The sequence below is a fragment of the Colias croceus genome, chromosome 6 (genome assembly GCF_905220415.1).
Source record: "Colias croceus chromosome 6, ilColCroc2.1".
In the NCBI taxonomy this organism is placed as follows: Eukaryota; Metazoa; Arthropoda; class Insecta; order Lepidoptera; family Pieridae; genus Colias; species Colias croceus.
Window position 1 is genome coordinate 7,320,808 of NC_059542.1, and position 13,776 is coordinate 7,334,583.

Consider the following 13,776-nt stretch of genomic DNA (forward strand, 5'->3'; position numbering starts at 1 on the left):
CCTTACATTGATGTCCGTTTAAAAGAGTTAACAGCGTGTTAAACTAACTAACAGAGCTTGGTGAAACTGGGCCTAAGTCTCACATTTTTAAGTCAACATTAAAGTGTAGTCCACATTATACGTAGCTATGCATTGAGCTATGTATAAATTTTGTATTCTAGTATCTATTGAGTATCCATTTTTAAATTACACAACACATTTGAGAGGGTGTTACACACATTTTAATGATAAAAAATAAATGAATGCGTAATTACTAATTACCAAAGTGTTTAACCCTCATTATAATAAAATAAAATCAGGCAACTCATTTTTATGATAAATAAACCAATTAAAATATTCTTATTTTCATAACCAAGAAGTAACGAACTTAAAATACACTCATGCAACTTTCATACCCTCATCTCGTCGATTTTCCGAAAACAATTTGAATAAAATACGAACATTTACATTACCGTCAAAGGCTAGTTACAACTTTGCCATTTCGACAACAATGCAATGGACTAAACAGAACCGCAGCTGTAATAATTTAAATGCTATGGGTTAGAATTTGACCAAATGATAGGCATTTTCAAATCCCACCTATTAACGCAACAACATTCATGCACATTTCAATCAAATAAATGAAGAAAAAAATTGCTTGATATCATTACATTTCGAGTCACACTGCGTTAATTAAAAATATTTCCTGTGGTCAGATTTCCCTTTGTATGTAGTAAAATAGCAGTTCATTAAATAGCATAATACTCTTTAAAATAAGATACCAATTTTTGCTGAATTCCAAATTCGCTCATTTTTGTTTTCCTCAATTTACGAGCGTGGCTTTGTGCACTAATTAGGATGTACGAGTAAGCCTAAACAGGTTAACATTTACGTAAAATTTGCATTACGCAAATGTTATTCAAAACTGTTGGTTTAAATTCATTACTATGGTAATTACTTATAGTGCTCAAGTTATTTATGGTGATATTGTTTATAGTGTCTTGTGTCTGGTTTAAATGAAATCGGTGACAAAGTATTATAACTTTTTTTGTGATTGTTCATCAAGACGTATATTTACTTAGATATTATATTATCATAAATCTCTATAATTACTAAATTTTGTAATAACAACTATCAAAGTATGTTATCCAATAAAGTACAGGGATTAAACTTGTATAGAAAAAAATATTTAAATATATTTTTCGTGATATACGCGTCCTTTTTTAGCATACGCAACGCATTAATAATCCTATTTGACTGGAAAATTGTACGAAGCGATGTGGTCAAATGTCGTATTTATGTCACCCCTACACTGCCGAACCACGATAAAAGGTTTAAAGCTATGTGGCTATTCTGAACGTCCTAATCCGCAATTTGCTTTGGAAATTCAAGCTTTCATTATGCTGCTTAATTTGAAAATTTTCGTTACATTCCCTCTAATGTTTATTGAACAATGCCCATTGTTTATCTGGGGGCACGGCAGTGCCCCCGCCAAGTCGAGCAAAAAAAAGCGGCACGGCCGTACCATCCTTTTCTCGAAGCAATTCGGGCCTTTTTCGACCCCCTATAATTCGGTTGTGGATAAAGCAAGAAACCTGAATCTTCAGTAACTAATCCGGCATTGTATAAACACGGAATATTTAAAATTTCAGTCAATTTGAACCAGTAGTTTAAGAATGACAACTTGTTAAAGTTTCTAAATTTTGTCACTCACTGACTCACCGATCATCAAAAGTCCAAGGCACTTCTAGCAGACTTAGAAGCTTCATATTTGGAATACATATAGAGTTTAGTGTCTTAATCATGGGAAAACTTAAATATTTTGTAATTTCGGTCCAGTTTTCCAAATACACCAACTGCATCAATAACTTTGTAATCCCATATAAATATATGGGACTACAAAGTTATTTATGCAGTTGGTGGTTGGTGGTGGTTATAAATTTAATAGGTGTAGATAGGTACCTGCTACCATATGAGGCAAGGGAGGGGGTATAGGGTGGGTAAGGGTGTGTTTAGCCCATGAAACTGAACAACATTATTACTTGTAAAATGGTCGACGTAATGAAAAACACATGATTGGACATGTCTTGAAGTACGAAAATCTAATAAAACAATATATTATACAGGGTGGTTCTAAATTACGTTGACAAATTTCAAAATAATAAATTTCAAAAATGGGACATGCTGCGTTGCTTTTGTTTTTTAATTATTATTTTCACATGTTTTGGCGCCAACTTAACGTTATTTGTGAAGGGAATAAATTTAAAATTAGTCATTTTTTACTATGTCTGCTCAACGAGGTGCAATAATATCCTTATATGAGACTGGTAAGCGGGAGTGCGAGGTAGTGCGACTTCTCGGTATCAGTCGGCAGTTAGTTTCTTCTGCTATTAAACGCTTCGATGAGCTTGGCCATCTCGGTGACCGTCTGGGAAGAGGCAGAAAAATAACTGTGAGGACGCCTAGGATTCGTCATATCGTCAAACAAAGATTGACCCGCAATTCACAAGCCGATGTAAGAAAAATGGCTCGAGACTTAGTTGTAAGTCATTCAACATTACAACGAGTTGTTAAAAATGAGCTCAAGTTAACAGCATACAAGCTGCGAAAAGCACAGCGGTTGGATGATAAAGATAAAAAAATACGCCTTGAAAGATGTCGCTTACTGAAAGCGCGCTCCGCTGGTGAAGCGTGGAAAAATATTTTTTTCACAGATGAAATTTTTTTTCAAATTGAGCAATCTCATAACCGCCAAAACGATAGAGTTTACTCTTCTAGTCACCCTGGAGCCACATCAATTATCCCCCATGGGCAAAAACCGGATTCGGTCATAGTTTGGCGTGGCATTTGCTCAACAGGCAAAACTCCCCTCGTTTTCGTAAAACAAGGTGTGAAAGTGAAACAAGAAATATACCGAAGCGATATTTTGGAGAATGTAGTTCTTCCTTGGAGCCAGCAGCACTTCGGTGACCAACCATGGACTTTTCAACAGGACTCTGCTCCATCTCACAGGGCCTCAAATGTGCAGTAGTGATGTATGGACCATTTCCCAGAGTTCATAAGTTCCAAGGAATGGCCTCCATTTTCACCAGATCTTAATCAAATGGATTTCAGCGTATGATCAATTTAGAGGCGAGGGCCTGTGCAACTTCACACAGAAGTGTAGACGCGATGAAGGCAACGCTTACTTGTGAGTGGGACAAATATCTGAAGAGGAGTTACGGAAAATCGTCGAAAACTTCAGAAAACGTATTCGCCTTTGTATTAAAGCTAAAGGTGGTTATTTTGAAAATAAATAGATATTTACATTAAAATAATACTGTATTTTTATTATTTAGTAGTCACCGTTATACTGTGTAAAAGAAAAATAAAATAAATCGTAAAATAAGTTGTCAACGTATTTCAGAGCCACCCTGTAATTTAAATCTGTTATATATAAATTGTTGGCGCGACTAGCCTCCTTACAGACAGACTGGCCTCTATTTTACTCTATGACTGACAAGCAAAATATACGCCAAAATGACAGAACAATGAAATGTGAATGCCTTCGAGCGAGTTTACGTTTAAGTATTAATTGTATTCTTACATCTTGCATATCTACCAGTACTAGTAGTCGCAATGGATTCGGAAATACTGTATGTGAATGACCATCCATGCCCACACCGGATTGTCCGTATACCTGGTGATGGTTCGTGTCTATTTCATTCTTTGTCATTCTCTATGTATGGGAATACTGAGTCGTCGTATGAGATTAGACTTGCTATAGTGGAGTATGTGGTAGCGCATTGGGACGAGTTCAAAGTGTATACGTGTGACGAGCACGGAGACCCCTACATTGACGCCGACCTGTACTCGACGGCAATGGTAAAAACAACTACCTATGGCTCCGTGTCTGAACTTATGGCTGCCGCAGCTTTGTATCCGTACGCTTTCGAGGTTTACGAAAACGGCCTTTTGAGAGGATCATTCGGTGGTGATTATGGAAATCCGGTGAAACGTTTCCGATTTTCTGGTAGTTACTTAGGCGGCCATTATGAAGTGCTCCTTCCAGAAGTGCCTCCGAATGATGATAATAAGGATAAAAATAATACAAACTTGCCTAAAAAGGGGGGAAGACCTAAAAAGGTTATAGGAAGACCTAAAACTTCGTCGCTCTCCCGTTCTCAACAACTTAAAGAAGCGGCGGCTCGTTACCGCCAGAACAACCCCGAAAAACGTAAGGAGACATTAGCTCGTTACAGTGCTTCATGTCCGGATGTTAACAGAGCAGCTGTAGCGCGTTACACTGCTTCTCACCCAGAAGTTCACCGAAAAGCAGTGTCGCGTTACACTGCTTCTCATCCTGAAGTTAATCGAGAAGCGGTGTTACGTTACACTATTTCCCACCCCGATGTTAACCGTGAAGCTGTCCAAAGGAAAAGATCAAACAAAAAATTACAATCTCAACTAAAAAATATAGAAAAAATTACTCAAGCGCTAACAAATAAAATTAAGGACAGATTAGAAGCGGAGAAACTAATTAAATGGGTACTCCATAACAGGCAGCAAACTTTAGGAAACTTTAATAAAACTATTGATAAATTAAAAGATAAATTTAAAGTATCGTTAGAAAAACTAAATTCTTGCCCTTCAGATAGTTCTTTAAATGACAAATTCGAATGTTTTATTGGAAAATCAAAACATAGAAGTAATCAAGAGCCATATTACGCAGGCCAACCTTACAGTTTATTACATAACCAGGACAAAGCTATCAAAATTGACAATACAGGAAAAGCTGTCTTTGGGGATGTTAAAACGCATGGCCATAGTTTAGTTTGGTCTTGTAATGATCTGTGTGCACTAGATGAGGACGTAATCATACTATTAACAAACATTTTCGAAAGCCTGGTAAACAAAAGTGTAGCTCAGTATTACACATTAATTGAAAAAGGAAACATATTTGAGTACTTAAATTATATTAACACTATCAAAGCGCATTTTCCTCGCCTAAGAACAATTTCAAGAGAAATTTATCAAGTACTGAGTATTTTTAACATTTTAAAAGATATTGACGAATCATTGGAAAAATCTGACGTCAAAAAAATAAAAGAACACGGAATACAACAAAAAGTTGGAAGTATGGCAGTGGAAAGTGAAGAGTCACAGGAAATTATAGAGGATGAGATCATAAATAAGCATAAAGCTGCGTTTAAATCTCTAAAACTAAAGTGTCTTGAAACTCCAAAGCTAGAGTGCATGTCATGTATAAAACTTTGTTATTCAAGAGATGTTTCATCTCTGAACAGATTAAGAAAGGCTATAGACACTAGTATTTGGAATAATCTTCTCGACTACTATAAAACCAACAATCTAGACCACAGCCCGTACATATGTCACTCGTGCTTACAAAAAATTAGAGCAAATCAACTGCCAGCAGCTTGTGTTCTAAATGACCTATACGTTAGTATTGCTCCACCACAGATAACCGAGTTAAATGACTATGAGAAGATATTAATTCAACGCGCCAAAGCATTTCAGGTGGTAATGCTAATGAATCCCGTTGCTAACAAACATATACCTAATAGGAACATGGTGAAAAAAGTAAAAGGCCGAACTTTCCACCTTCCTCTGCCGATTGAAGAAACTTTAAAAAAACTGCCTAGACCAGAACACCCTATCACTAACCCTGAAATATTTATTATGGTACGAGGTACGCCAACAAAATCTAAAATAGTGTGGGAGGATATTGTAGATATTAACAAGGTTTACCAAGCCTTACAATATTTAAAAGGTGTTAATGCTCTCTACTCTCGAATACAATTGCCGCATTCACCTCAACAATTGATTGATTATATTAACGAAGAGGACAATATTCATCATATCGTAGGCCAATTAGAATCTCAAGTAGATAACGTTGTAGAAGGAAACGGTGGGCTACTAACACAAGTTACATCAGAAAAGGAGGCGGACTATGAACAATACACTATTTACCCCTTGCATGAAAGGAGGAGAAACGCTCCTATTTCCGAACTCTATCAAATGCTGAAAGTCAACGCTGCTCCAATTGATTCCAGAGATAAGGATTTAGATGTAAAATGCTTTCCTGATCTTTATATTGAAGGCAAATATGGTCAATTTTATGATCGGCAGCAAAAGCTAACATCAAGTGAGTATATTAAAGCAAGATTAATGTCAAAACACTCTCAATTCCGCCTTAATCAACAATATTTATTTTTTCTCCTTAATGATGCTAATATACGTCAAATAAATTCTGGCATTTTCTATAAAATGAATTGCGTTAACCAAAAACAAAAGCTTACAGCTGAACAGTATTTTGAGATGCTTAATAAAGATGAATTAGAAGGTGACTTAACAGCAATATTTGGTAGATTACGAAATACAGAACAGTTCTGGAAAAAGCCAAGGAATGACGTCAATTGTATGACTCAGCACTACGGGCCAGCAACCTGGTTTCTTACCATAAGTCCTTCCGAATGGATGTGGGATGACTTAGGTGAGTACCTTAGGGCAATTAATAGTCCAGAAATGGCTAGCAAGAGTATTAGCGAATTGGTTGCTTTAGATCCCGTCTCCACTTCCAGGTTTATTGACAATAAGTTCAAAGCCATGTTAGAATTCATAATGTCAACGGATGAACCGCTTGGAAAAGTTATTCATTATTTCTGGAGGCGGGAATATCAGTCACGTGGAGCGCAACACTTTCACTTAATGTTATGGGTAAAAGACGCCCCCATACTTCATGAGTCCTCGATTGATCAGGTTGCATCATTTATTACAAAGTATGTAACTTGTGCCATACCGGACAAGAATCTTTCACCAACGCTCTATCAACGAGTCACGTCATATCAGACCCATAAACATAATCAGTATTGCATGCGGCAAAAGAAAACAAGAAGAGGTTTCATAAAAGTTTGTCGTTTCGGATTCCCTCGCCCGGCCACAGAAGTACTTACTATTAGAGATTTAATAGAATCAATAGCTGCAAGAAAGACATTGTCGTCTAACAGTAGGCTCTACAATATTGTACGCAAACAAGAATGGTCTATGGTTAATGATTATAATCCTGCGATTTTGCTAGCATGGAATGGCAATACAGACATACAATACGTTGGCGAAAAAACCGCTATTTTAAATTATTACGTCACTAAATATACCACTAAGAGCGAGAAAACTCACGCTGCTGATATGTTTCAAGACATAAACTCTACGAAACCTTTAAGAAGCCGCCTATTTAACATTGGTCTTAGAGTTTTATCTAGTAGAGAGTGCGGTTCTTTGGAAGCCAGTGACACTCTACTAGGTATTTCTTTGTACGGCACAGATCCTTCCACAACTATTCGATGGCTGGACGTCAACATCTTTCGTAACCGGCGTGTTAAATCTAAGTCTGATATGATGATACTAGAACCGGAGTCCACCGATATTTATTACGAGTCATGGATCGATGACCACTATCCTAAACGGCCCAAAGAACTAGAGGCTACTAACTTATACAGTTTCGCTCAAAATTACGATATTGTGAAAACACGCCCAGTCTCCTCTGAAGTGGAGTGTTACGAGATAAATGACAGTAAAAGGTTCCTCAAACGAAGAGCTAACCCATATTTAATCAATCACTATTTCTACGACCCAGAACAGGTACCAGAAAAATACTTTTTCTCTTTACTTCTTTTATTCAAGCCATGGCGTTCCTCAGATGAGCTTAAAATAGGGTGTGAAACTTACACGGAGGCGTTTAATTTGGTGAAAGAAGAATTAAAAGAAGGAGTCAATTATGGCAATTCAATGATAGAGTCAAGATATAAAATACAAAAGGCATTTGAAATGATAGAGTCTAAAGTTGCTGAGATAAATGAAGATAGGGAAATGGTTGATGATGACGATGGTCCTGAAAATCCTCTAGACTTTGAAGCCGTGGAAGCTGCAAATGCCATGGACGACTTTCAGAGAATCAATATCGCTGAAGAAGAAGAGACTGATCTTCACAGTATGATCGCAAAACTGAATGTAGATCAAAAAAGAGTCTTTGATATGATCATAAATAAAATAGACACTACTGATAATAGCGCTGACGTTTTACGCTGTTTCGTCAGCGGAACTGGTGGCACTGGTAAGAGCTTTTTAATAAAAACCCTAAAGGTTTGGGTTAAGACGCATTTAAACAAAAAAGTGGCAGTTAGTGCTCCAACAGGCATAGCTGCCTTCAATGTAAATGGATTGACAATACATAGACTATTGCAGCTGCCTGTGGAACACAAGCAAACACCAAAGTACAAACCACTTTCTGATGAAGTACTCCAGGTTTTAAGATCAGATTTGAAAGAAGTAGTGTTGTTTATCATAGACGAAGTGTCGATGATATCCAATGTTACTTTAACATATATTCATTTACGTTTGTCTGAGATATTCGACACAAGTGACGATCAGAACGGGTGGTTTGGAAAGAAACATCTTGTAGTTTTCGGGGATCTCTTACAACTTCCACCGGTAAGAGAAAAGTCACCTTTTGAAAAATTGACAAATACTGAAACTAACAAATTGCTAGGTTCCCTCAGTATGCCCAATCTGTGGATTGAACTGTTCACATACGATGAACTTACAATTAACATGCGGCAGATTAATGATTCTGACTTTGTTGATATGCTAAATAGAATTAGATTAGGTGTGACTACAAAAAAAGACCGCGAGTTACTCTCGACTAGATTATTAACTCTCAAGTCCGATTCAAATGAAAACAGATTAACTGAAATAATTAAACACCTCTCGAAACTTCCTGATGATACCGTTTGCTTATTGCCTACAAAAAATATGTGTCAACAATTAAATACTGCAATGCTAAGATCTCTCCCACATCCTGAAATAAATCTTATAGCTATAGATAGCATTGATTGTCCCAGGTACCTAACAAAAAGAGCTCGTGAATGTATAAAAAAATATGAAGACGATGCTTCTATGACTGCAGGTCTAGAAAAGAACATAATTATAAAAATAGGCGCAAAAGTCATGTTAAGGCGAAACATTGACGTGAGTCTCGGTTTAGTTAATGGATCTATCGGTATAGTGCGAAAAGTAAAGGTTGATCCTGAAAATTCAAAAATAATTAAGAGAATATATATCACATTTAATAATGAACCTAATGCATACGAGCTTGGTCCGGTCAAAACTAAATTTGAAATTATTAATAGAGCTTATGTTCATCGCGAACAATTTCCCATATGTATAGCCTATGCTATAACTATACATAAAAGTCAGGGCCTAAGCCTAAGTAATGCGCTGATGGATATAGGTTCTGCAGTGTTCACATCCGGTCAAGCTTACGTGGCACTTTCGAGAGTTACAAGTCTGGGCGGTTTACATCTCATTAATGTCGACTTTGGAAGTATTAAAGCGCAGAAATCATCAATTTGTGAATACAACAGATTAAGAAGTATTTACCGTCCAGACTTGTCAAAAATTGAGACATCAAAGCCTCCGAGAAAAGCCCATAGAGACAGGGAGTGGGCTTTGAGAAAAACTGTTGCTGAAGCTCAAGAAGTAGTACCGGAAAAGAAAAAGAGGAAGACTACATATAAAAATAAGAAAATATCATAAGACCTTTAACAAAATTCGTTAGAAGTAGATGGTATCAAAAAGAAATGCTCTACAAAAAGAAGTGAGATCCCATCAAAAACATCCTGTAAAAAACCCAAGTCTCGCAGCTCAGTCTTTCTACCGTCAAAAGTTGTGAGATCCATGTAATACCAAGTCGGTTAATCTATTTAGTGTCTACTTGAAGGACTTTCTGTCTTAAGTTATTACATAAGTTATTATCATGCCAATATTAAAAATATTTAACGTTTTAAACAAATAGATCGACTTGGACATCGCTTGATTTGATTATTAGTATGTATCACACTACACAGCACGACGGGCCAGCGACCAACAGGAACGAGAGTTTCAATCGCGTGAGGCGCGAGAGACTAAAGAATCTAATATAATATTGTAATATTCATTTTGTTTTCATGCGATGTCCAAGTCGATCTATTTGTTTAAAACGTTAAATATTTTTAATATTGGCATGATAATAACTTATGTAATAACTTAAGACAGAAAGTCCTTCAAGTAGACACTAAATAGATTAACCGACTTGGTATTACATGGATCTCACAACTTTTGACGGTAGAAAGACTGAGCTGCGAGACTTGGGTTTTTTACAGGATGTTTTTGATGGGATTAGCCTTTACAGTTTCAATTTTGCATAAAATGCATGTAAAAGAAGATAGAACGTATAAGGATGCGAGTGAATCCAAATCTTTATCTTTTTTAATCTACTACGGAAGCTTTTAATAGGATTTATGCATCCTATCTTTACGGGTAAAAACTTTGCCTATTAAAAGGCATGATAAAACTGCAAAATTATAAAAGTAGTCTCTAGCCAGCAACATCGTAGGCTAAATATAATTTTAGGGATCTTAATTGTTACTATAAGTTCTACATGCATTTGATAATTTTATCATATAATTATTTAAAGTTGTATAGATTTTTTTCTGTACTTTTTAAGAAGTAATCTATTTTTAATCAACCACAACCCGCAAATACTTGAAAGAACGAACGAACTACACTTCAAACAATATGTTAATTGTTCACAAATTCAATAATCGGAAAACTATAAAAGTTGCGCGAAGTTATAAGCGAATGAATTAATTTAGACCTCGTAAATAACTACTTTGGCTTTCCTTTGTGTAAACAATTAAGGAAAATTGTTGTAATAGACCGTTTATAAGCAATCAATTAAACAACGGGCATTCTGATCTGTAATTGAATATTTCAAAGATTCTTGTTATACAAAATCTGCTTGTTTTCCGTGCTTAAGTTATCAATTAAATCGAAGATGTTCGAGAAAGTTTCCAGGGATTGTGTTTCTTTATAATTTATATTAATGTTATGGGAAAAGCGAATTTGTACTTTTGTGAATCCATACTACTAATATTTTTTTATTTTTTTTTAAAAGGCACCCGCCATCACAGGGTGTTCGCGCCACCTCTGGAATATTGTCCAGAGACATTATTTTCATTTTTTTTTTTTGTTTACAAAACACAATTTTCAGCCACATAATAAATTAAAAATAGAATTATTACTAAATTAAAAATATTACAAATACAAAGTCAAAAATATTAAAATACTGGGTAAATAAAATAAATGCTACAAAAGTTGAAACTATCCTAATACTAATAATATCACAGAACTAATACTACTACCACAGACTATTAATAATATACTGCTACTACTATTAACTAATTAAAAACTAATACTACTAAAATTATAAACTAATACTACTAATATTATAAAATGCGAAAGTAACTCTGTCTGTTTGTCTGTAACTCAATCACGCCTTAACTACTGAACCAATTTGCATGAAATTTGGTATAGAGATATTTTGATACCCGAGAAAGGACATAGGCGGGTTTACCTTTAGCTGCGCGGGTGAAGCTGCAGGTGGAAAGCTAGTTATCTATATTTAATATATTTACGTCAAGAAATTATATTTTGCACTTTATGAATGTGAATGAATATTAGGAGTTGTTTTTTTATAATAGAAGGTAAAATAGTATTGCTATATTTTTCTTGAGAAATATCCGCATGAAAACCTAATTGAAAATAAAATAATCATTTAAAAATACACCATAATTCAGTAGTGTAAATACAAACATATTATGCATACATTTTTATTTATAACACTGCGTTAATAACATAAAATACAGCGACAATGGCACTCCGCATCAGATTTTTCGATATCCCATATTCCCTTACAAAGTATGCTACAGGCTTAAGTGGCTCTTTAGCCGCCAATTAAGAACTTGACGTTCCCAGGCGATTAATTGCCAGACAACTTTTGTCAATGACATAGTGCTCCACGTAGCTCTTAGCTTTTTGTTCACTAACGCGATGCCTCAGCTTAAAGAAAACTTTTCTAGCTTAATATAAAAAGGGCGACAGAGTTGTTAGCCGTCTAATTGATAGTCACTTCGGAGCTGAAATAAAAGTTGGTAATTTTAGTGCAAAGAATGTTATTTTCAGTATTGGCATTTATTTGTTGAAGGTTCTTAGTGAAGAGGAAAATTATTAAGAAATTTTAAGCATTATTGCTCTTGAAGAATAAATTAGTAAAAATTTATCGCGGATTCCCTTGAGCTACTTTAATTATATAAATTCATAAAGAATCAGAGCGATCGAATTTATTCTATTCTTTCAGTTTTATGTGTCTAAGGGGCTACTTTAATTTTTTAGAGAAGATATATTAAATAATTTATTTTGTAAATGCAACTTAATAATTAAATTTTTTCAACAAACACCAAATTTAATATGTTAATAAATAGGTACTTATAAATGTAAAGAATATTATTAAAGAAACACGAAACCTTACACTGCAGCAATAAAAAGGCTAAAGTTCAATAACAGAGCAGTGTACTATTACGAGCTATTTGCGTAAAATAAAGCGTAATGAGGACTCCGGTTACGTTCCGTCAGATTGACGGAATCAGTGAAATTCGCTGGGCGATGAGTAAAAGTTGTTTATGGCTTTCATAATGTATAGTGGCTTATTTCGTTCAGTACTTTGTGCTTACTGAGTACAGCTCTTTGAGGCTACCCTTTGACCGTTTTGGTTATCTGCCGGATTGTAATCAATTAGTAGATTCGATTGGAATTCTATTTGTGCTAGCGAAGAGGGAATACCTTTTAGCCTACGCAACGTTTGTTTGAACCCCTCTGATTCATTTGTGTGGACCATTATTAACCTTTATATTGATGCTTTTGTAGACGAGTTTGTTAATGATATTAGAGGTTATATAATATAATGTTTTGACAATACCCTTTTGTGTGATGTGGTTTCCAAGAAAGTTATTAAGAAAATTATTACATTTAATCATACCAGCGATATTTTCATGGAATATAATTTGGATGGATGGATTACAGGAATTAATTGTGATAAATATAATCATCTAAGTGAAGTAATAAGGTAAATTAGTCCAGCCAATGTCGTCATGCGTCATTATTTTGTAATCATCGTTAAAAGTGTATCATTCAGTTAAGTATCGACCTAAGTCCGCCGTAAAATTCGCCAAACTATCGACTCTGGATGACCAACATCGCTCTAGGCACGTTGGTTTAGTTCTTTTGGATTGACAGACCATTACACATCCACCCACTTTAGAGAACCTCCAGTATAAATTGAGAAGCATGTTCTACATTTTAAAAATATCACGTTCCATTTCTACGCTTGACCTACAATAACATTCATGTATTGAAGTTGAAACAACGTTAGACACGCTATTTAAACGCGTACATTCAAGCTTGCACAGTCGTAAAAGTGGTAGTGGACGTATCCTGTTGTAAAGAACGCTTTCAATTGCAAATGGGTCGTGGGACCAGAGGCACGAATTTACGACCGCGAATATTGAATAATAATATGAAATTAAGCCTAACACAATATTGGATTGTAATGAAAGCTAAAAAAGAAAAAAAAAATAATCTGTGACGAGAATGTTATGTAAAATAAAAATAATATTATGTAAAATCACAGTGCAGTTTGATAATAATTAAAATGCACTTGCTCTATCCTACGCGAAAAGTCTTAGTACTAAATAATAATTTCTTGCGTACAAAGCTGAAGAAGTCACGTATTTCCCAACTATGAGTTCACCTCCAGTGAGGTTTCCACAACAATCCTTAAAGTGTCCTCAGTTCGTTATCCGCACCATTAATCTCCTTTTACGGTGTCACGGCGTCTCTCTAACAACAAAAAATACCCCGTAATTA

General features: G+C 35.3%; 1 protein-coding gene across 1 annotated transcript; it reads left to right on the plus strand.

Annotated features, from left to right (window-relative positions):
* Window positions 1–3,543: 3,543 nt before the first annotated feature.
* Window positions 3,544–9,483, plus strand: LOC123692540. The gene is made up of 2 exons (XM_045637295.1): window positions 3,544–3,964; window positions 9,376–9,483. Exons 1-2 carry the CDS (start codon window positions 3,598–3,600, stop codon window positions 9,387–9,389), a joined length of 381 nt encoding a protein of 126 aa, XP_045493251.1. The 5' UTR covers window positions 3,544–3,597; the 3' UTR covers window positions 9,390–9,483.
* The last annotated feature ends 4,293 nt before the right edge of the window (window positions 9,484–13,776 follow it).

Coding starts and splice junctions, on each gene's coding strand:
- LOC123692540 (XM_045637295.1), top strand. CDS start 3,598: ATGGATTCGGAAATACTGTATGTGAATGACCATCCATGCCCACACCGG.